The sequence below is a fragment of the Molothrus ater genome, chromosome 13 (assembly GCF_012460135.2).
Source record: "Molothrus ater isolate BHLD 08-10-18 breed brown headed cowbird chromosome 13, BPBGC_Mater_1.1, whole genome shotgun sequence".
NCBI lineage: Eukaryota > Metazoa > Chordata > Aves > Passeriformes > Icteridae > Molothrus > Molothrus ater.
In genome coordinates, this window is record NC_050490.2 from 17,802,317 (window position 1) to 17,826,121 (window position 23,805).

Sequence of the window (23,805 nt, forward strand, 5' to 3'; positions counted from 1 at the left end):
GAGGTGGCCTGCGAGGAGGCGGGGACGCTCTGAGGCGGCGGGGACGCGCCTCAGCCCGCCCTGAGGCGGCGGCGGCGGGGCCGCTGTGTCGCGACATGGGGGACGACTTGGCGTCGGAAGGCGACACCCGTGAGTGGGGCCGGGGCGGGGGCTGCCCCAGCGGGGCGGGTGGCGCAGCGCCCTGAGGGGCGATTCGTGCGCCCTGAGGGGCGGGCGGGAGCCGGCGGGGCTGAGGGGCAGAGCCGGGATGCCCTAAGATAGAACCGGACACCTGAAAATCCGCTGGGAAACAAAGCAGGTGGTTAAACCTACCCGTGAATCAGGGCGCTGTTGTCCAAAAGCATCCTGCACCGCTGAGATGCTGCACATAACTCTGGTACCCCGCACTTGGGGTTTTTGGCCTCCTTGGTCCCTCGGTCCCCATCCCAAGTTGTCTTTGTGTCCTGCAGCCCCAGGCAGGACTCGGTGGATGGGTTTTGCACGTTTCTTTGCACGTCTTTCTCCTCCTTTGCTGCTTTTCTACACCTCTTGCATAATAAACTGCCTGTGAGTTGGTGCATTGCACTGAGGGTAAATAATTTAAAATGTTTTCCACGCTGCTTGTGATAACTGAATTCCTATTCAGTAAGCTATGAAGTACCCTGGAATCTGAGCTTGAAGGAGAAGGAACACTGCTAAATATCCACTGAAATGTTTCTGCTGGACAGGTGCATGCCATGATGAGGAATGCATTTACACTTACAGAGCTGCTGTGGATCTTAAGTAGCAAACTCAGGCCATCAAACTGTTACTCGCGTGTTGATAAAAATAAATAAATTGTGGCTTTTACAGCCTTAGCAATGCCAAATTTGTTACTGCATCTTCACAGCTATCCAAAGAATAACCAAGGTGGTTTGGCATTTCTTGAAAATGATGCTTTGTGTGTCCGTAAAATGTAAGAAAACATTTCTGTCACCTGGAGAGCAGGGTCAGCAGCATTTGCTTAATTGAAACATAGGATTTATTCCACTGAAGGGAGATAAGCATGTACAAGGAGGTGGTATATGTGGAGCCATTGGTGTTAATAATTAACAAAATCTCAGTGTTTTTCACAAGTTCTCTTGATATTTCCTCTCAAATGAAGGGTCCATGCAGGGTGAAATGCAATCCTGTTAACACAGCTGACAAGGTGATAAGAGAGTCTTAATATACAGTATAGGAAATCCTGTTTCTTGCAGAAATCAGTGTCCAAATCCTACTGCCTTCATTGTAGCAGCAGGTCCAGCACTCTTGAATACACACTCTCAGATGACCATGTCTGGTGTTAAGTGGATAAATATACTGTTGAATGATCCTGTCTAGTGTTAAAATTTGTGTTATTTGTGTTTTTCTTGAGCTAAAGTTCTTTTTTTTGAAGGCAAGGGGAATGGAAACTGGAGGATGAGGTTATACCTCTGTTGCTCTAAGAGTCCACGGTAGGGATGCCTTTCTTCTGTGCCCTCCAAAGAGATTAATTGTGCTATTTAGGCAACGAGTCTCCTGGTTTTCTCCCTCAGTGTGGTGGAATGGGAACAATAATATGTTTTGATGCCTTTTGTATGGCATGTGGTTAATATGCAGTTGGTATGTTGGAACAAACTGAATTGTCATTGAGCCCCTCAAGCTGCAGCCTGGGTTCTGGAGAAGCGTAGAGGAGAGCAGAGCCTCTAGGCCAGCTCTCCAGTAGGATGTGACAGGCCAAGGGTCTGACTCAAGCACTTCTTGAAAGAATTCCCCAAAAGCACTAGGACAGAGACTGAGTCCAACAAACACTGACACCAGCCTTGCCAAAAGTCTTCAGAGCCTCCCTGTCGGGCTGTGGCAGTCACAGCCTTGCTCTTGTTTCTTGGCAGGAAGGTTTATTTGATGAAGGAGAAGATTGCTGGGGCAAGGCCCAGCATGGGGAGTAAACACTCTTAAATTGTGTCTAACTGTGCAGGACAAGTACTGCCAGTCATGGTAAATTATGTGCAGAGCTGCCACGGTTTATTAAGAGATGCAACACTGATCACAGGCCAGGCTGGCAGTTTTGTGCTGCTTGGCTGGTTCAGGTTGCCTGGAGGGGACCATGTGTAAAGGCCTCCTTGTAGAGCAGTGGCAGGTAGGTGGAAGGATGGAGGAAAGGGTCTGTGTCATCTCAGAGCCTTCACACTGACTCTGGCCCTCAGAGGGTGCCCAGAGGATATGGACCTCATGGATCAAAAGGTTTTGCAGCTGGAGCAAATCCATGCAGAGAGACACTGAATTAGAAGAGAAGTGGGTGGGACTGGAAGAGCATTGATGTGGCACAGGGAAGGAGAGACAGTGGTAGGATACAAATCCAGCAAACATGCCAACATCTGTAGGGCTGGGATTCTTGCTGGAAGAATCTTTCTGTAGTCATCCTTCCCTGAAGCCACGGGGGCCGGTGAGATGAAGGAGAGGTTTGTTGGAGCATGCTGCTCCATGCCTCTTGCCAGCACAGTTTTAATGCTCACTCTTCTGCTTTGCTGCAGTGCTTCAGTCAGAGAAGGAGTTCCATGATGCAGCGAAGCGAAATGATACAGTCAGGATGGAGGAGCTCATCAGGAGAGGAGTTGACATCAAAGCCAAAAACAATGTAAGTCCTGGGTTTTTCCACCTCCAAGCTGCAGGAAGTGCTGAGGGCATGTTTCAGAACTGCAGCTCCTTAATGCTACTCTTCTCATTAACTGCTTGATTTGTCAAAGCTTTAAAATACAACACCCAGTGCCAAATAGGGCCTGTAGCAACCAAGCAGTTTTCACAACACACTGAGACCCCCAGTACTATCATCCTGGCCACACTGGAAAGCTGCAATTGCCAGATAGACATGATTGCCATGAAAGGCTCTGATTTTGCTGTCTCTGTACAGTAAGACTGTGGGACAAACTCTGTTTCTGATGCAGATCTTTCCTTGTTGGCTAGTAGGTTCATGGAGATACAGGATTGCCCCCATCCCTAGTGTTTCAATCTGTCCATTTATTGTCAGCAATGTTCTTCACTCTGTGCTGTCATTACAGTCCAGAACTGCAGCTCCTGAGCAGAAGGTGACTGACACCTGTCTGCCTAACAGGAGAGCAGAGACAGAGGGCTGGGTCCAAAGAAAACTGCACAGTGTGAGAAATTCTGGCTGTATAGATGGCCGAGGATATTTTGGCCTTCAGAAGGGCTGGTGGATACCCACGCTCTGCACACTCAGCCGTCCCTGCCTCTGTCCTTGCTTGCAGGCAGAGCGGACTGCCCTGCACTGGGCTGCGGGAGCCGGGAGCGTGGATGCTGTGCGGCTGCTCCTGGATCACGACGCCCCTGTGGATGACGAGGACAGTGTACAGAGGCCACTCTCCCTTGCATGTGCTGCACACGTGTTTGGTGCTGGGGCAGTGCCAGGGACTGGGTGCTAGGCCAGCAGTTACACACTGCACCTTAGCCCTGGGTGGGTCACACAGGGTGACACGCTGCACCTGCTGGGCAAGGGGCTGGAGCAAGCCTTGTTGGCACATGTGTCTGTGCTCTGTATTTTGGCCTTTTCCTTGCATGCACAGGGACTTGGAATAGGCTGGTAGAATCTGTAAAGTTTTCCATAGAGCATGGGGATGCTTGGCTTCTTCTGATTGTGTTGGTGGGGCTTGTAGGATGACAGTGACAGAAAGTTTTCTCTCCCCCATACAGCCAGGCTAATACACACCATTAAATAGGTAGTAGCTGCCAAGAAGCAGGTCTCTGCTCAGCTGCTGTGAGTATCTGTGACAGGAATAATAATAATAATTGGAGAAAGTGCAACTAAAAAAATATACTAGTGAGAAACAAATAGATTTGAAAAACTTCATTAAGCTAAGAGGACAGCTTCCCTCCAGGGTGGGGATGGGGATGGTGATGGCTGCAGTTTAACTGTAAGTATCTTTCTTTTTTGCTCAGTTTGGAATGAATGCTCTTCTCCTGTCTGCGTGGTTTGGCCACCTCCATGTCCTGCAGATCCTTGTCAATGCTGGGGCCAAGATTAACCGTGTCAATAGGGTGAGGGTCTCCCCATGTGGATCCATCACTTGGCTCTAGACAGCGACAGAGAGAGGTTTGCCTGTGAGCTCAGTTGTATGTGACAGCATCTGCTCTGGGGACTGTCATCTCATCTGCACTCTGACTTATCCCTGAAGCAGGTGTAATAATTGGAGCTTTGGGGATGAAAACAGCTTCCTCACCTCATGTTTGTGCAGTGCTGATGTGGAAGGTGTTACAGAAATGGGAAATGGTTTAGTGAATCAGCAGAGCTTGTATTCTAAAAGAGACCTTGTCTTGGAAAAAGGGGATTAATATTTCAGTCATAACTTGCTGTCTGCAGCACAAGGAATTTTAGTCCTGGAGGTGCAGGGAGGATGAAATGGGCCCTTGCTAACAGGCACAGTTTGTCTAAAGAGACTGACTGTCCCACAGTCTTGGACTTGTTGAATGAGCAGTCCTTTGTCTCCTCTCCAGAATGGCAGGAACCTGCTTCACTGTGCAGCTCAGAGGGGACACATCCAGGTCATGGAGTTCATCATGGAGGACTTGGAGGACATGTGTGTGGATGAGACAGACAAGGTAGAAAGGCTTTTCACAGCTCTGTTTTATGAAGTCTGGTATTGCTGTGCTGAGTTTAGCAGGAATGTTGTTCTTAGTCTTGGGAAGACAATCAGAGTCAGACACTACTCCCAGAAGTCTTCCTGCAGAGTGAGCTTAGGGATGATGGGGATTCTGGTCTGGTCAAGCTTCTTGCAGCAGATGATCTGATTCTGTGCTTTCTGAGCCTTTTAGACAGTGTTTCTCTGTTTCCTCCCAAAGATGGACAGGACAGCATTTCACCTGGCCGCAGAGCACGGACAGCTGGAGGTGGTGGAGTTCCTCATTCGACTGGGCTGTTCTCACAGTGCCAAAGACAAGGTATGGGCACAAAACCACAGGCCAGGGAGGTGAACTCCAAGGATTAGGGGATGTGAAAACCAGGGAACATTTTGTTGCTTAGTTAATGGTTTCTCTCCAGGACTTTTCAGGCAGGATACACAGCAAGGCTGGTGGACCATGCTCTAGTTTAAGGTAGGAGGGGTTCTTCCCTTGCTGCTGCAACTGTAGGAAAATTGCTTCATATTCGTGCTACTGGTTACAACTGCCTTTTCAGCCACACTGGATATACTCTGTGCAAGATTGTGGTATATGAACACTCAGTCCTGTGAGACATATGTTTATAAAGTAATGTTTACTTTCAGGAAGAAAATACAGCATTGCATTTAGCTGCTAAAAATGGACACCTCTCTGTGCTAGAGAAGATTATAGATGTCGGAGTGGACCTTGATGAAAAAAACTCAGTAAGTACACTTAAATTAAATCAAAACCACATCAGTTTTGCCCTTTTCCCCCCTAGAAATACTCTCCTGCCACAGCCATCAGGCTGAAAAGCCAGTATTGACAGGAGAGGTCTAGAAAATAGCTGATTTTATCTAAAGCCTGTGTGGGTAAAGGCAGGTCACACTTGCAGAGTATCAGTGAAAGGCGACATCCATCTTGGACCAATTTCCGGCTCTAAAGTGTTGCCTTCTCTTCCTGCTGTATCTGCACACCTACCTTATCACTCCATTTAATCTCCCTTTCTCTCCCTGAACCTTGTACATTCAAGTGCCTAAATGGTTATTGAGTGTGTTTTAAACTGAACTTCACCATGCTTTGAAGTATTGACTTAGTCACTGAACATATGGACCTTCTGTTTGAGATCTCTCTTTTGACAGATCCGCTCTGGAAAATTATGTGGCTGGAACACAGTTAATGACTTAGATAGCAAATATTGGCTTAGTATCACTGTTATTTATTCCAGGGCACACTCCCAATTAAGTTTATCAGCATTTTTTTTAGTCTTATTTGGTTACTGTCTTTGAAAAGTGTATTTGATTGTGATTAAGATCTGAAGGAAAGGGGGAGCCACCTTCTGTGGTAACTGGCAGCATTTGTCTACCCCCACATGAGCTGCCCTTTCTGCAAAGAGCAATAATAAAACTAGATGAAATCACTTAGGAATTCTGCTTGCTTGCTTCTGTTTTCTTGTAATGAAATGAGCTGCAACCCTTGGAAGGGGAAACCAGTGATAGAGGGTCACAGGTTTCAAGTTCTATCTCTGGGCTATTCCAGGAAAGTGGCTTGTCTTTGCTGTCTGTGTAAAATCCTTTTTGGTTTATTGACGGGCTGGAGGGGAGGAAAGATGGTGAACACAATGTCTGTCTTGTGGCCCACAGCCAGTGACATTCAGGACAGAGCAGTACTCTGATATGGTCCAGGGCAGATAATTGTGTCTTCTATTTTTGTAATGATCAACTGGAGATCCTGGCCCTCAGAACTGGTACTGTAACATGTCATGGATTCAGAAGATGGGGTAGAGTCTGTGACTTGTTCTTTTGCTCTGTCTCAGCCTTGTCTACAGAAATGCTGCTTGTGTCCTTTCTTGCCTTGTGCAGGAAGGACTCACGGCTCTGCACCTGGCTGCTGAGGGGGGACACAGCCACTGTGTGAAGCTGCTTGTGGAAGTGGGTGCTGATGTCAATGCCCAAACCCAGGTTAGCTCCATGGAGGTGATTCCATTCCCAAACCCTACTTTGTGGATTTATGCCCACACCTTCCTGTGGTTTCCCAGGTCACCCATAGAGAGAGGTCATGTGGAGCCCTGCATTCAGGAATAGCACAGGGAGTTTAGAGGAAGGTAAACGTGGTTGTGTACAAAGAGGCAGGTGAAGCTCCCTAGGACTGGTTTGGCTGGAGACAATCTCCATGAATTTGTCAGTGCGGGGCCATGGGACTCTTGCAGGAGGGAGCAGGGAGCTCTTTGTGGGTAGTCTGTAACAACTGCAGCCTTTGGGAAGAATCCCTGAGTAACACTCCTCTCTTCTGAGTTCCCTTTCAGAAAAAGATGAACTGCCTTCATTATGCAGCACTGCATGGCTATGAGGAGATAGCCAGGATCCTCATGGATGCAGGAATCCACACAGATGCTCTCAATCATGTGAGTCCCTCTCAATGCTCTTATCACTACAAATAAGGTAAAGCCAGTTTGTGGAGCTGCCCGAGAGCACAAAGCAACTCTGGAAGGACTGGTGCAGTATCCCCATCAGCCCCCAGTGCAAACTGGCAGCTGTGATAGAACAGCACATGCTGGGCACAGCTTGGTCCTTTCAGTGCTATGAGCTAAGCTCTCCCTAAGTGCAGGATCTTCTTTCCACAGCAAAATGCATCAGCAATGCACATTGCAGTCCTGCAGAACTTCCCAGCCATGGTGAAGCTCTTCATCAGTGCAGAGTGTGACCTTGACATTCCAGATAATGTAAGACTGCAGTTCCTGTTCTTTGTGTTTGAAATGTGAACCAGTTTCATGGGGGATTTTATCACCTTGGGGACAGGATTAAAGAGGAGTGCTTTAAAATGTGGAGAACCTGGAAGTGCAGCTTAGGAAATGTGAAACCTGTGAAGTGATTCTAATTGTTGCAGTGAGGTAATCACTTGATGGTGTTCAACATGAGGGCAGTGCTGTGCCCCCTGCAACATTGCATAGTCTAGGCAGGCTCTCTCATCCTTGCTGGAAGCAGGTAGGAGAAATTTCAAGATGGAATATATTCTGCCAAATGTTTAGAGGGCTGAGAATTGGAGGCAAGCCTGGAGCTAGCTGGAGTGTAGCTTGTTTTGGTTAATCTTCATACTTGTAGCGATGTTCTCTACTGATGATACCATAAAATTGATACATTTTATGCTCAGTTTTAGTGGTTTCCATTAAAAAGTCCCAAGCTCCTCCTGGTAATGTTCTGCCCTCCCAGCCTCACACTTGTCCTTCTCTGAAATGTAGTCCTTTCTCCCTCCTTCTGCAGAGGCAGCAGACCTCACTCCACATCGCTGCAGAGCACGGCAGGCAGGACATTGCTGAGATGATTCTCATTGCAGGAGTTAATCTGAAGCTGACAGACAAGGTAAAGGTCTCCATGGGTGAAACAGGTTCTGTGGGAGTATGGAGGGAAAATATACATAGATGGTCTTTGCTAATGTTTTTCATAATTTTCAAGGAAGGCTAGTAATATTAAAATTTAGGTATTTCCAGGGATAAGCCCTTAAAACACAGCTGAGTAGGTTATTTTGATGTGTTTTCCAGGAAATAAGTGACTGGTTCTTAGGTAGAAAATAGATAACACAATGAACAATGCTTTCTTTTTCAAAGTTGTTTTAGTTCCTTCTACTTGTACTATCATGAACAATAATATCAAAGATTTCCTCAAATAAAGGTAAGTAATATACCTGAAAAATTACAGCACAGATATTCTACTAGGTTGAAAGGATCTGTTTGGTATAGATCTGGCACAGTCCTGGGGCTTTTGGCACCTAATAAAATCAACAGAATGAATTTCAAGAGCCCTGAAAATGTAGCACGTGCCCAAAAATGCTGGAGGCCCTTGGGCAGGGATTAAAATAGTGTTTTTAAAATGCCATTTGCAGTGGGTAAGAGCAAGTGCAGACCTGAAGGCACCTGGCTGAACTGGCCTTCAGCTGTGGTGAATGTTTGTCACCTTTCAGCACTCTGTGAACTGCAATGACATTCAGCACAGGGGACACATTCACATTTTCCTGTATGAAATTGGGTTTCTGCTCACATCTGAGGCTAGAACTGTTCTTCCTGTTATGCCTGGTGCCTGGGCTGGCTCGCTTTGCTTCATGCAACTTTCAAATCTTGTTCTTTTCTGCCTTCTGATTTTAGATAGAAATACAAATCTCCCCCTGCCCAGTTCAAAATCATATTCATGAAAGGAACATAGCCACATTTTCATAGTCTCATCAGCCTGTGCTTCTCCTAGGAGACCATTTTTAATCATGTGTATCTGGAGCCTGTAAAGTTAATGAGGTTGTATAAATCATTTTGGTTTCATGTGTCAGCAAACCTGCTGTGCAAAAGGCTATAAAATACCTTGGACTGCAGAGCTGAGTTGTTCTCTGATGGTTGCTCTCATGTTGGTGGGTTGCAGCTTTTCCAGTTGGTGGGTGAAGCTTTTCCAGTGGCTCCTGCAAAATAGGCAGCAGCAACAGAGGTGATGCTGCAGAGCCTGGAAAACCACTCCCCATGCTCTGAATGCAGGAGCTTGACAGCAGCTCACATCTGAAGTTCACAGGTGGAGAACAGGTCCTGGTGGGTGCATTACTCAGTAGTCCATGTGCCAGCTGCTGCAGATGCTGGGTGGCCGTGGAGATTGTACATCCTAAGGTGTACAATTTCCAGCTCATTTTTCCTTTCTAATTTCAGCAAGGGAAAACATCTCTGGATGTTGCTGCCCGAGGCAATCACATCATCTTGGTGGACATGATTATCAAAGCTGATCGATTTTACAAATGGGAGAAGGTGAGCAGCTTACACAACAGCCCCTGTGCTTTCTCCTCTCCATTGACACTCCACATACCAGCTGTCAAAGAAAAAGAAATACAGGACATCCCTTGACAGCCTGACCTCTATTTTCATCCCCTTACTTAAGAAAAACACAAATCCTCACCATGCCAACAGCATCTACTTAAGGTTTTCCTTGTTTAAAAAGGCCTCTGCTGTTAGAAATCCCAGGTGGCACTGCTGGGAATAGGGGTTTCCAAAAATTATTTAACAGCTGCTCCCAAAGGGATAGAATTAGTTCCTTTTCCCAGAAGGAAAAACTGAAGGACTTGAGTGAAAAAATGCTTGGCCTCAGGTCACCAAAATGGGATTTTGAGAGTTTTTCAGCACTGGAAGGAGACAGCTCTTGTTGGAGTCTTAGAAACAACTTCTCCCTCAAAGTGCAGCCTCTCAGCCCCAGTCTCCCCTCTGAAACGCTGCCTACCCCGAGCCTGTGCCCAAACCAAGCTGAAAGTACAGTCCAATGTCACATCCCTTGCATGTTCTTCAGAGTTTGGTTGTCCTCCCATGGCAGTGCTCCAGAGGGGGCAGCAAAGGAAGGAAAGGAGAGCATGTGCCTGTGGCTCAGGTGCAGCTTCAGGGTCATGCTCAGTGGATCAGGCCCTTGCATTGGCTTCCCATTGCAGCCCTAGAGAATGTCATGCAGCCTCTGCAGCCTGGCTGTGAGCACAGCTGATGATCCAGGGAAGCAGATTTAATTAAATGATTCTGCCCCAAACCCTAGATGAAAGGAAATGTAGAAATGCAAATCGTGATCCTCATGGGCTTCCACAGCGAAGTGGCCATTAATGGCATTTTAACCCCGATGAGCACAGAGTGAAATGAGAATAAAGGGAGTAAAAACATGAGCTGTGCCAGAAAGAACTCACAGGGACCACAGAGCTGAGCATGTGGGAGGCTGCAGAAGCACAGGCACTGCTGCAGCACCTCTGTTCTGGCTCTGCAGGACAACCTGAACAGGGACTCCGGCTCATGGGTGGCAAAGCACTTGACCTTTAAGCAGGATCACAGGCTGGAAACACAGCACATCCGCTCAGTCATGTGGAGATTAGCCACTAAGTACCTCAAACCCGGGGAATGGAAGAAGCTGGCACATTACTGGAAATTCACGGATGACCACATCAGGGCCATTGAGCAACAATGGACAGGTATAAAAAAGCTTCCCAGGTATTTTCCTTTCTTTCCTTGGACTTTGTTTCTAGGAGATAAAGCTGCAGTAAGAGCAAAGCATGAAGAAAACCAGTTAGTTTATTTGAAGCAACCAAAAGATTAGGCTAAAAATACTGGTTTTACTGAATGTGGAATTACCTACACACTGTAATTTGTCTAGGAATAAGGCATGCAAGCAGGGAAATTAGTGGTTCTTTGCTCACTCCTTAGGAGACATTTGGCAGGCCTGTGAGTTCTTGCTACAATTCTTGTTCTGTAGAACAGAAGGAACTTGCTGGTTTTACTTTTTTGAGTAGCAAGAAGGCAGTGAAGTGAATTCTTTAGAATTTAAGAAATACATTAGCAGAAGCAGGGTCTGAGGGTCAGAACAGATCACCGCTAGTTCTGACTGTTTCAAGAACTCTGCAGTTTGGATGATGTGAGCAAGGGGCCAAGCTGTGCTCTGAAGGCAGGAACTGTGTTGCCATGAAAGGCTGTGCAACAAACCCAAGCTCAGCCATAGCCACTCCATTAAGTTCCACATAAATCCAGCAATCCCATCACAAGCAGGAATTAAAACCATGTTTTACAGCCTCCTAGTAAAATCCAGAGAGGAGGGAGGGGTGTGCACACCCACCAGGGCAGAAATCTGCTCTGATCAGGGCCATGCACTCTGAGTGTGGGATTTCATCTGTGCTTTGATCCAGGCACTAAAAGCTACAGGGAACACGGGCACAGAATGTTGCTGATCTGGCTCCATGGTGTGATCACTGCAGGAGAAAATCCAATCAAGGGACTCTACGAAGGCCTGGTGGGGATTGGGAAAAGAGATTTAGCAGGTAATACTTTTGTCTTCCTTCAAATAATGCACACTGAGCATTGTTTGAATTAATTTACCCAAATTCTGCGCTTAGACAAATACAGAGGAAAACTTCAGTGAAGCCAACTCACATGAGCTGAAAGCACCTGCTCTGCCCCCTTGCTTCCATTACATGTAATCTCTTTCTCTTAGGTTTGATAAATGAACAGATCCTGCCATGGCTTTATTGTTCTGTGCAGCAGATCATTCTCTCTTACAGAAAGCATCAGGAAAAAAGCAAATGCAGACTCCACGTCTCCACAGAAATGCACAGCAATGTAACACCAGGAGCATCCTCAGCTGGTCTCACAGCCACAGGAGAAACACTCCTCTGCTGCTGAGAGAAGGCAGATGCAACCTAAGGGCTTCTTGTCACCAACTGCTGGCACTGCTGCACCCTTCTGCTCATGATCAAAAACATCTCTACACAGAAGGGAGATTTTTATCAGCAATTTCAAACGGTCTGGGCACTGCAATGAGTTTGGTGAGCAAGCCTTACTTGTCATACTGCATCAGGAAATATTACAGTTCTACTGTAACTTGTCTACAGCACAGTTTTGTATATAAATTTGCAATTGTTAAGTTTTTAAGTTAATGGGGGCAAAGGCTTTGTTCTCAGGAATGTTCTTTACTTACCTTATTTGTGGGGGTGTCTCATGTCTTAGGCACGTCCATACATTGCCACAATAAGAGAACTTAAGCAAAAATCAAAGCCACTCTTTGGTCCTCTTGGAACCTGAGGGGTTGTGGTCTTTAATACTTTGACTCTTCACAAAAAGTTTGAGAAGAATATTAACATATGCTGTTTATAAATGTACATTAACATGTATGTTTATAAATCAAATAGGTGACTCTGACCTTTTCAAAACATCTTTTCATTTGTCATGTAATCCTTCATATTTATTTTTTACAGCATCTCAAGGGGAAAATAATGTCTGTATTTCAATAAATCTACATTTTAACCTTTAAAATTACAAGTTATATCTTGTCATCTTTATTAAAAAAAACCACTACAGCATTTTTTCTTAGAGCTAAACCAGTACAACATTGTAGTTAAAGCTTGAGAGGAATTCAAGCAGGTGGTGGTGGTTTTCTTCATTTCCAGAGGTGTTTGTAGAGGCAAAGCAGGTCTGCAGTGAGCTCAGCTGCTGTTTTCTTGGAGTCAAAACAAGAGACACTTGCTGAAAGTGAAGTTTTATTGAAAACCATTTTTATGCAGCAAGAAAGTTAAAAATTCAAATGCTTTATTTCATATAGAAACAAACTAACTTACAACACAATGTACGAAGCACATAAGTGATGGCAATATTGACACTTAAACATCTTTTAAATCAAATATTCAACAAAAATATAGGTCAGCTTTTAAGTACACAATCTGCATGTGGTAATATATACAGCCAAGTGAAAAATATAAAAAGAAATACCTTTCTGCTTAAGAACATGATACAGTGAAGACTTTGGTAGAAAAAATGTCTTTTATTTTTAAAAGTGTAGTCTTCTAAGATGCTTCCTTGAATCCAAAGACTAAAAATTAAACAGATCTATCCCATTACACTGCTGGAGGTTGCTGTCCACGGGCAGTTCACCGACTGTTGATCCTGTTGGAATCACACAGTGATAATCGGCTAACACAAGGGAAAGGCAGAGTGGGAACAGCTGATTGTACACAGGAAGACCACCAAAGCAATGCCTCTGTTCCACTGGCACTCCCAAGCCTACTGCTCCTCGTGCTCGTTGCTGGTGTGAAGGCTGATCTTCTGGACTTCCAGCTCTTCTGCACTGACCATGGAGGGATCAATGGCTGCATACCGGGTGCCGTGGAACTGCAGCAAATGGATCTGTTGGGCACGGGAAATAACACAGAGACAGGTGTAGGAGCACAGTGTTTTGGTAAAATAGAAACATTCCTTCTGAATAACTTTTGTGAGGGTGAAACCATGGCTCTGGAGTACAGGAGTTCAGAGACAGAAAACCCCCAAAGCTGGCCCAGCATGGACGCAGCTGCTCCCAGCCCTGCCCTTTGGTACCAGCAACACAGAGCACACAGGGAAGTTAAGTAACAAAAGAAGCTCAACAGGAGTTTCCCTGTGCTGTTGTGGCTAAACATGTTCGTAGATTGAATTCAGGAACTCACTTGAATATACAAGTTGACCTCAGCACTCCTGCAGAGGTAGGGGAAGTTGCCTCCTGTTTTGAGGTGAGCTCTTCTGGCATTAGGGTAAAGCTTATACATTTCTTCTTTTGCTTCCGTTGAAAGCGCGCTTTGGTCGAACACCTGTGCAACAAGTCCCAGCAGTGAGTTCTGAAACTCAGATTTTGTTGTTACATCAGATTGGCTGCATGCTGCTCCTAGAGGAGACCTTCAGCTTCTTTGTGGAATGGTGTTAATGAAACAAAACAAGCAAACCTGGGCACTGACAGCTAGCAAGCCAATACTGTAATATTGAAACATATGGCACAGAATATCTAATTCATAATGCAGCACAGAAAAGTCACAGTGTTGCCCAGTCAGCAGAAGGCTTCCCTAAATAGGAAGTTACATGCTGCAAATGCTTGCTAAGTTGCTGACTGAATAGTGTGGCTCCACCTGCCAAAGGGAGGAAATAGTGTTTAACTAAAAAATTGAGATTCACTTACATCCATAATGGTTACAGGGATGTCTCGGATTTTGTGAGGTTCTACATAGGAGTTCTGGCAGTTGAGGGTGAGTCTTGAGGCCAGCTCGCTCTGGCCCAGGCTCTCCAGCTTGCAGTAGAGAGAAACACTGATTAACAACATATTTCACTGCAGGAAGTCAATGCAATATTAATAATACAGCCAAAGAGAAGATAGTTTTAAAGGAATGAAGGTTGTAATTCCAATTTAGTGTTATTCTGCAGGAGACAAATGCCTAAACCACATTCCATGAGTTGTTCCTGCCCCCAGAGCGTGGCCTACAGATCTATCCCAGCATTTTCTCCTTTTCCACCTCAGTTCCTTAACTCCTCTTGATTGACACAAATAAAACAGAACTAAGGTAGAAGGTCAGTGAATCAGTTAAACTGCTGGGGCTGTGACAGTCAACATTGCTAAAGATCCACTTCCCACTCCTCCCTCCTGGGTCAGTGAATGAAGAAAGCAGCAGAAATATCTCCAACCTCCCACTCAGTAACTACAGAGTGACACCACAGCCACCAGAGCACACCTACCCTGTCCACCATGAAATCAATCCCATCGGCCATCTCAGGATCTAGAGGACCAGATGCAAAATTCCCAAGGACAATTTTTTTCAGCATAAAAGCAGGCATCAGCCAAAAGCTAAAACAGAAATAAGATGGTACAATATCTTCAAGCACCAAGGACTTAGCATCAAGATGCTGTATTGTAAATGCTTTCTTTCCTTGCAGAGGCTTTGCGTTTTAACTTCAAATTAAATCCTTGAAGAAACTTCTAGTTACATGGCAAAAGTATACTTTAAATATGGTGAACAACACTCTTCTTGCTCTAAATGGTTTTGTTAAACAACAGGCAGAGTTCTTAAATCTGACCACACATCCACAGAGGATCACAGAAGAATTTGTCTAATTCCACACTCTGAATTGTTAACATTTCCATTCTCCTTGTGGTGTACTTTTAAAAGTCACAAGTATTCCATCCCACACCTGCCTCCCCAGGCTGGAATCAGGTTAGACACATATCCAACTAATCAATGTGACATTTCACTGTAAAAAAATTAATGCCATGAGTCTGCTTGCTTGTCTGTCTCCTTTACCTGTTTGCTGTCCATGTCTGATTGAAAATAGAAGTGTCACTAAAGGCATTACACAAGATCAGAGATTGAACTCTGGGAGATTTGTGTGTGTATTCAGCAAACTTCTGAGCCAAGAAGCCTCCCAGAGAAGCGCCAAAAAGGTGAACCTAATGCAAGGAAAAAAAAACCCAAACAGATGATGAAATGTGACCTCTGAGCAGAGTGTTTCATTACAAAAATAGGTCATTCAAGTTTACCTTGTCCTTATAACCCATTTTTTGAAAGAATCACTGTTCCATTCATCTCCTGGCTTTATGTGCAATATAAATGTGATAAATACTAACAAAAGGAAATGTTTCCTAAAGATTCACAGTGCTAATGTCTTTGTGTTCATCAAGATTAAGAAAAAAACCAAACATTTCACTTTGTTCTCTACAGCTATTCCAGCCCAAGAGACTCAACTGTGGTGTTCTGTACTATATGAGTTAGGAAGGATAACTTCCACAGGATCTCACAAAAAATGAAGTTAACCCATACAATTTAATAGGCCTGGAATAGAGTTGAATTTAGGCCAAGTATTACAATTTCCAAGGGCATTCACCTTCAAAAATAAACTAGTTTCAAATGTGAGATTGCAACACAGCCTCTTTATTTATAGGCCGTATTTTTGTATCCTATTTTTTTCACTGGCTCTTAAATGGGACTGTTTCAAACATCAGGTTTTTATTGCAACAATTTGTCCACTGCCTTGTCTCGAGCACTCACTTTATCCAGCTGAAGGTGGTCTAAGAGTTTCCTGAATCCATCACAGAACTCAAGGTGATCCCAGTACACTGGATACTGTAACTAAAATAGCACAAAGTTAGAAAAAACTGAAATCAATCTGCTTCAAAGTTGTACCAGTTCTCACATTAAAGGTTTCAAGACAGTGCTGTGCCTCTCCCATGTTATGAAGTTCCTCTTCAAGGTCCCCAGAGCCTGAGGGTGCCAACACCTCCCCCTCAGTTACACAAAAACACACAAAGTACCACCGAGCAGAGTTTGCTGGGGAAAGCGCAGCATTGCCTCACTCTGGGATCAGAGGCAGGAGAGGCTGGAATGGCTCTTCAGTGATTTTGTAGCATGTAACAGACACTGAAGTCCATCAACTGCTGCAAAAGACAGTGGTACTCCTAAAGCCAGGCTGGTTAATATATTGTACAAATCACTTCAGCTCAGGAGCTGAGAAGCTCCAGAAGAGCAGGCTGGTAGGATTTAAGGAGTGAATCTGCAGCTATTATATAGTCTAAGAACCATGTTATCCACATTCCCAAAGGAAAACATGGAAACCCTGAACTAACTCATGTATTTGCCTCAGGGCTAACAAAGATGCAGCTGGAGGCAAAAAGTACTCGTGTCCAGGACACACAAGGAGAAAAGTAGGCTGAGAAGTCAACAAGGTTTTGGTAAATGCTGCTGTGGACATATAGCAGATTCCAGCCTGGATCCATATGCTAACTACTCTGTAGTGCAACTTAGCACAAAATTTTTTGGTGGATTCCCTAAGTCAAAACGAAGAAGTTCATTATCCAACCTCTAATCAGAGCAACAAGCACAAGTACAGCACCTTTGACACAGGACTGAGAATACTCACAGCAATAACTCTGTAGCCCCATCCAGTCAGTGCCAGAATTTGCTGGAAAAACACATCTGCAGTCCCACTCACAGGAGGGAGAAATATGAGTGGGCAGCGAATGCTCCTTGGCCCTGCATCATACAGTGACCAGACTTTGCTGTCATCATCATCCACTATAATCTGCAAAGAGAGGCACAGAGGGAAGGAGAAACACAAGACAGGTGAGGTTCTTCAGCCAGCTTCCAGGATGGCTTCTAGAAATTTCCAACTTCTAGTAAATGTTATAATACTCAAGACTTTCTTTTACTCTTTTTTAGAGTAGCTTTAAGGCTGTTTTCTAACTGGAATGACAATGTGGATACAGCTGGAAGAGAACTGTGGCCACACACCATCAGACAGAATATTTTGTGCATTGTGACATAAGCTGGATAATGAACTGCACCTCAGGAAAGGAGCCACGTGCTCAGGAGAGACCCAAGAGATCAGTTCAGGGTACCAAGAGCAGCAGCTGGAGGCTGGAAGAGCCAGCACTGCCCCAGGGACAGCTTTTTAAACAACCATTGATATTTGCATCCCCAGACAGAAGATGTTACAGGTCTGAAACCACGCAGGCCTGTGGAATTAAGCAGCTAGCACCACAAATTATTGATCTGAAACACTTAGAGCTGCCTGCCAGAAACAGAGACACACACAGCTCCCAGGGCAGCACTGCAGGGCTGACCTGGAGGGGAAAATGCTTCCATCACCTGGCAGCATCTCAGGAGCTTCTGGATTGCCCAGGACACACAGCTGGCTGAGGGAGATTACTCACACATGAGGTGCCATCCTTAATGAACAGCTCCTCATACAGTACCACAAGTCCTAGCAAAATTAGTGCCTTCAGAAGTGTTAAGAATTGGGTCTTCTTTTCTAGCAGCACCAAAGCCTGACTTGTTTTGACAAGGCCTGTTCTACCAGAAACTGCTTTCTATACTCTAGATGCTCTTTCAACTCCACAACCCAGCAGAAGCTGCATCTTGTACCAGATCAACAAGCACAAACCTCTTGGGAAAGCCTGAGTCAAGCAGCCACAATGCATCTCCTCTATATCAAGATTTTATAGCTTTTTGAACAGTAATATGCAAGCACAATTTGCTTTTCCAACCCAGCAGTTAAGCCTCTCAGCAATCAGAGGAGAACAGTGTATCACAAATCAGATTTGCTTGACTGACAAATCTGCTCCTAATAAAGCCAGTATTTCAGGCTCTGGGAGCATGTGAGGAATCACATGGTAACATTGTTTTCTAAAGTCTTTATAAAAAAAGACAGATTGCATACCAGAGCCTCCAGACCACTGAAACCATTTAAACATAAACCTTGTACAAAAGCCCTCCCAATCCCCACCACAACAACTCCTTGCACACCACCCCTGGGCTCCAGGCCTTGCTGTTCTCAGCTGTAATTCCATCAGCAATGCTGGATCCATTCAGGGTGGCTACTACCAAATTTACCTTTAGGAGTGTTTCCAAAGGCACACCATAGTCTTTGAAAAAACAACACCAAAGTTAGCTCATGCCAAGAGAGCTGTGGCAGACAGACAATGTTTCTTTCCTTGAGCCCAGACAGTGAATCAATGGTTTAAGCACTTGCTCTGGTGGGTTTCCAGCCACATGCTGGACAGTTTAACTCCAGCTCCTGAGCTGTGTAGGCAGCAGTGTGGTTAACTCCTGACCTGGGAGGTCACCAACCTTTTCCTTGTTCTGGTTGATGGATCAAGATCAGCTACAGTTCACACAGAAGGTAAAACCTGCACTGCCTCAAAACAAAGAGCAGAACTTTTTAGCAGGGCCAGGGTGTCCCTCGATGAAAACTTTTAGGAAGGACTCAGATAAGAGCAAGTGGTGTATGCAAATAGAGGCACACAGGCAAAGCAGATTAGGTTAAAAATGTTATTTTCTGTGCTGTACTTCCTATATCTGACCAGGGCAGGAAGGAGGATGGAGCTGTGCATTTCCTGTGCCTGTCAGGAGAAACATCTCAGCAGATTCTCAAACTGCTCAGCTCTGGCTCTGCTTCCTTAGGTTGATCTGAGAGCAGTCCCTCCTCTGTACTGCACATGCTTTGCACTTCTGGGGGAATAATGCAGGCAAATGTATTCCCAAAGACTGCTTCAGAGAATAAGTACATTTTCAAATTGAGCTTTTAAAATATTCTTTCTCCAATAACCAGGACTAGTTTGTTTATTTCTTCATACCCCACATTCAGCCCCGTGGCATCATTTGCCTCTTGAGGAGACAGAAGCACTCAGGAGGGTAAGGCATTCCTGAGGCTGAAGGTCAGCAGGTCACCATCAGCTTCAGCTTACACACATCCCCAGTTATGAAACCCTGAGCACTGGCAGCAGCTGAAGGCTGTGGCTGCTGGCACTGAGCTGCAGCAGAACCATGTTTCCTTGGAACCAAAACCTCCAGCTCCTTCCATTCACCACCTTGCATCCTACCAAGCAGAGCCTTAGAGCACCCTCACATCTTTCTGCTGGCCCTGGCTTTGGTGACCCAGTGAGGCTCTGCCTGAAGGCAACGACAGAGCATGTGGGGTCAGCAGCAATGCACCTTTCTTATCTGCAGGACACAAACTGGCAAAAATTAATGAGAATCCTGCAGCCCTTCCCTAAAGGTGCTTCTGCAGCCCACACAGTCATCCAGATAAGGGAACCACAGCAGAGTCAGCTTAGCCCAAAATCAAACTATAACACACCTGAGGCTAGACAGGACACTGCTGCTCAGCCTGCAGAGCCACAGCAGTGACTGTGCTACAGCAGCAGGGTGCAAAGGCAGGGCTGTCCCTCTGTCTGGCACAGCCTGGGCTGCTGCAGCTCACCCTGTGACCACAGCCCTGCAAGCCTGACCTGCAGAAGGCACACAGTGCTTTATGGGTCAGGAGTTACACACTGCACTGCATGCCCTCTGCCACTCGGCACGTAGGGAGCAGAAGCTGGAGCCCTGCACACCTCAAACATTCTCCTGGGGCTCAGTGAAAGGCAGTGGGGAAATCCAAGCAAGGGGAGAAAGTGGTTGGGCAGCGTGACTAAGCAGAAGAAACTGTCTGGGTTTTTTCCCTGTGGTTAAGGACATTGCCACTCTCAGGAGCCTGCCTGACTGCTGGGGAGGTGCCTTTGGACATTGGCCTGAGGACAGGGGGCAGGAACAGTGGGGGTGGCTCTGGCAGCTCCGTCCAGTGCCCTCAGGCAGCTCTGAGAGGCCACACAGGTGATGCCCAGCACACAGCAATCCCTTGGAGGCCCCTCCTCAGCAGGGCTGGCACTGGGATGGCACTGGGATGGCACTGGGATGGCAGGTACCACAGCCATGGCTCACAGCTGAGAGCCTGCTCCCCAGCACAGGCAGAAGGGACCTCCAAGAAGCATGTGAAGATGAAGGGTGTGCTTTCATGCACTCACATGACACGTGGGGCAACAGTTCAGGAGATAAAGCAGCTCAGTAGCACAGACACAACTGCTCTGCATTAACCACACTGAGTCTCTACCTCTAAAACATGAGAGGAGATATTTCACCCACTAGATGTACATACCTTTTTAAGAGGAACTGTGCTTCTGAACCAGTTATAGTCAGGAGAGACTTTAATCTCTCCCATGATGTTTAGAAAAAACTCAGTTTGAGTCAGCCTGAAAAAGAGAGAGAATGAGAAATCAATAGCCCGGTTTCACCATGGGCAGCTCTCAAAAGCTGTGCTATGTAAATAAAGCAGTGCAGGCTGATTTGCTCTTACCAGTTGATGGCACTACCTCTGACTCACAGCAAGTTCACTTTTGCTCAGTTTTCATCAAAGCATGCAATTATTCTCCCAAGAGGCAGTCACCTGACTGCCTTACTGCACCAACCTAATTATGAAATGATGATGCTTCTGTAGCAGCATTCCCATGTGACAGCTGCAGAGAAAGTTAATTGTGTTGCAGGCTGTAAGTGCCTTCAAAACCTAAAGCATCTTCTTGGTTTCTTTTAAATTGATAAGGCATTCCAAGTTTTTAGCTAATAAATATTCATACAATTCACTCAGGAATTCACACCACAGACATTATTTCATGAACCTACTCAGTATTCAGGTCACGTTTTTCCATCTGAGTATAACTGACCCAAATGAGTCCCAGAGCACATCAGGAACATCACCTGATCCGAGGCTTAATTTACAGAAAATCCTTGAAATTTTAATTCTATCCACACAGAAGCAGGCTCTTGTCAGGAGTTACCAATGAAGAAATCCTTGAAGCACACCAATTAATACAGCACAAATTGATTCTGAGTTGGATCCACACAGGAATGCCACTAATTCACTCCCCAGCCAGAATGTCCAAGCATACATAATGAGTATCTTATAATACTCCATTAATTAGTAATAAACACTGAGGTAGCTCTAAGATTTAACTGTTTGGGTTTTTTTTAAGCATCAAGAGACCATTAGCTTCCATTTATACAACAAATGGCATCAAACACTTCTGAAGTTTGCAGATTCAATAGCTTCACCCTGAAAGCCAGCTGCCTTGGGAGATTATTTTCATGCATTCACACACAGCACTGTGCATAGAAAAACAAAGAAACTTTTGCTCTTGTTACTTAACTGGTGCCAAGTCCAAATCAATAGGTTTTGTTTCTTAATTCTTCATAAAATAAGACTTTGTTGTGTTCTGTGAGTCACTGCAATTCATTTGTCCCTGCAGGAGAGCTGCTGGTGGAGAGCTTAACCAGTTTATGGGGTTACAGCTGGATTAACAGTGAGCTACAATTTCCTCATCTTTCAGTCTTCACTTGCCATCTTCCAAGAGCAGAACATATTACTTTTAAAAGGGATAGTACTTTCTAAATTTCAAAAACACACCTTCCACAGAGCACGTGCTACACCTCCCATGTTCAAAGGCTTGAGGTGGGATGTTCAGCTGTGGCTGCTGTTTAAATTTTGTGTGGTTTCACTCTGGTGCTTGCACCAACTGTACTATCAAAGTTTGGCAGCAGGTAAAATTACAGTTAGGGTAAAAAGTATCTATTCCAAGAACCTGCAAAGCAGAGCAGGTGCAAGGATGCTTTCCTGGGCTGGGGTCTGCAGTCACTGGAGCGAGGAAACCACGGCTCACACTAATTCCTTCCCATAACCACACATCAATGGCTTCCTAAAAGCTCTTCAGCAAACAACAGAGTCACAAAACTGGGGCAGACAAACGACAGGAAATGCCTTAAAACACACATTATCTTGCACTGTTACACTGGCAGGGCCAAGAAGCAGAAGTCGCAGTCAGGGCCCCGCAGGGACACAGAGGCACCAGAGAGGGAGACTCTTCCTGCTGTTAGCTCTGCTTGCCAGAGAGGGTTGGCAGCCTCCTCCTGCTGTGATCACCCCTCTGCTTCTGCCACCCCAGTCCTTCAGCTCATTGCTGGGGCTGGGAGCACAGAGCTGTGCCACTACAGCTGGTAAGGAAAAGGCACCGTGCAGGTGGACTTTGTGCTGGCCCTGCACCTTGTCTGGCACCACGGCGAGTTGAGAGTCCACCTGAAACCCAAATTTTGAACTTCCCAGTTCACCTGTTACCACTCATGGAAGGGAGCCATTGGTCAGTAACACCTGGGCTAAATTCCACCAGCTTTCTTCTGGAGCAGCTGTGATTGCCACTCCTAAGGGCTGCCTTTCTTTCCAGGCAAAAGGAAACTTGCATTAGACACTACCCTCTCACTGAAATTGTGGTTTTTCTGTAAATTTTTTGTAAAACCAAACAACATGAGGAACTTCAACATTTTAAAAACAATTCCTCTGGAAGAATCTTGGATGTGCTCAGACCGCTTGGTAATAGTCTCCCTGTGAGTTATTCCACTACACAAATGACATACTCCATTCATTATTGATTTTAAAAGACAATGAGAAAGAAGATTTATGGGTAACTGGGATGTGGCAGCAGCACCTTCCCCTGTCCCCCAGCACTGCTCCCACCAGCCCTGCCCCACGCTACCCCCAGCCCCTGCTCCTTCCCCTCCTCACCCGCACTTGGCTCCACAGCTGTGCAGGGAGAAGGGGACAAACCCCCACACGCTCAGCTCGGGCTTTCCCCTCTGCAGCACAGGCCGAGGCAGCCCCTTCCCCTGAGAGACCCCAGGGGGGCTCTGGGCTCCCTGCGGGCCGCGTCCCGGCCCTCTCCCTTCCCTCCCTCAGGGCTCGAACGACCCCGCTCCCGAGCCCAAAACATTCCCGCCCCGCACAGTGCCCCGTCCCCACCGGGTTGATGCTGTCCCGAGGGGAGCGGAGCCCGTCCCGAGAAGCAGAGACCGCCCCGCTCGCCTCAGCGCCCACCCGGCCCCTCAGAGCTCCCTCCCCGGTGCGGGGCGCTGAGATCGGGGGCAGGCCCGTCTCCACAGCGAGACCCCCGCCGTTCCTATCGCTGCTGGGCGCTCACCGGCTGGCAGGGCCCGGGGACGAGGACCGGGAGCAGCAGAACCGGGAGCACCGGGGCCGCCACCGCTCTGCCCCTCCCGCCCCGCGCGCCCAGCCGGGGGCATCCGCCGGCCGCCACTTCCGGGTGCTGCGCCGTGCCGCCCACGTGACCTGGGGCGGGGCGTGGGCAGGGCGGAAACAGCTCCGCCGCCATCGCTACCGAGGCGGAAGTAAGCGAGGCGGGCGCCATCGCTACTGAGGCGGAAGTCACGTGCCCGCTGTGTTAATTCACGTAATAATTTGTGGTGGAAGGGACTTTTTAAGACTCGTTTTGTTCCACCCCACCACGGTCAGGGACTACTAGATCATGTTGCTCCAAGACCCGTCTAATCTGGCCTTGAACACTTCCAGGGATGGGCCGCAGCTTCTCGGGCAATCTGTTCACTGCGGGGCAGCTCAGGTTAATTGAGCAGAGCGACAGGTCATAGAGTCATTCCTCTAATGAACAGGTGGAGTCAATTAGCTCCTTTTAATTGGTATGTAATAAATAGGAGTTGAAGGTGAGCTGAAAGAAACAGACCTATAATTACCTGCAG

General features: G+C 46.4%; 2 protein-coding genes across 4 annotated transcripts; one reads left to right on the forward strand and one right to left on the reverse strand.

Annotated features, from left to right (window-relative positions):
- The first annotated feature begins 19 nt into the window (after positions 1-19).
- Positions 20-12,430, forward strand: ANKDD1A (ankyrin repeat and death domain containing 1A). 3 transcript variants are annotated; one of them, XM_036389582.2, is made up of 15 exons: positions 20-129; positions 2,514-2,617; positions 3,246-3,344; positions 3,934-4,032; positions 4,489-4,593; positions 4,834-4,932; positions 5,256-5,354; positions 6,492-6,590; positions 6,935-7,033; positions 7,253-7,351; positions 7,890-7,988; positions 9,308-9,403; positions 10,392-10,593; positions 11,302-11,433; positions 11,674-12,430. In XM_036389582.2, the coding sequence occupies exons 1-15, from the start codon at positions 96-98 to the stop codon at positions 11,733-11,735; spliced, it is 1,527 nt and encodes a 508-aa protein (XP_036245475.1). In that variant the 5' UTR covers positions 20-95; the 3' UTR covers positions 11,736-12,430. The 3 variants fall into 3 exon arrangements, with proteins under 3 accessions (XP_036245475.1, XP_036245476.1, XP_036245477.1); XM_036389583.2 differs by lacking the exons at positions 3,246-3,344; positions 3,934-4,032 and having other exon boundaries at positions 21-129; XM_036389584.2 differs by lacking the exons at positions 20-129; positions 2,514-2,617; positions 3,246-3,344 and adding an exon at positions 3,436-3,451.
- A 205-nt stretch (positions 12,431-12,635) lies between these two features.
- SPG21 (SPG21 abhydrolase domain containing, maspardin) lies at positions 12,636-23,333 on the reverse strand. The gene is made up of 9 exons (XM_036389585.1): positions 23,232-23,333; positions 20,369-20,462; positions 16,817-16,978; positions 15,949-16,029; positions 15,205-15,350; positions 14,642-14,750; positions 14,091-14,198; positions 13,588-13,728; positions 12,636-13,291 (listed from the first exon to the last, which is right to left on the reverse strand). The coding sequence occupies exons 2-9, from the start codon at positions 20,429-20,431 to the stop codon at positions 13,169-13,171; spliced, it is 933 nt and encodes a 310-aa protein (XP_036245478.1). The 5' UTR covers positions 20,432-20,462; positions 23,232-23,333; the 3' UTR covers positions 12,636-13,168.
- Between the last annotated feature and the right edge of the window lie 472 nt (positions 23,334-23,805).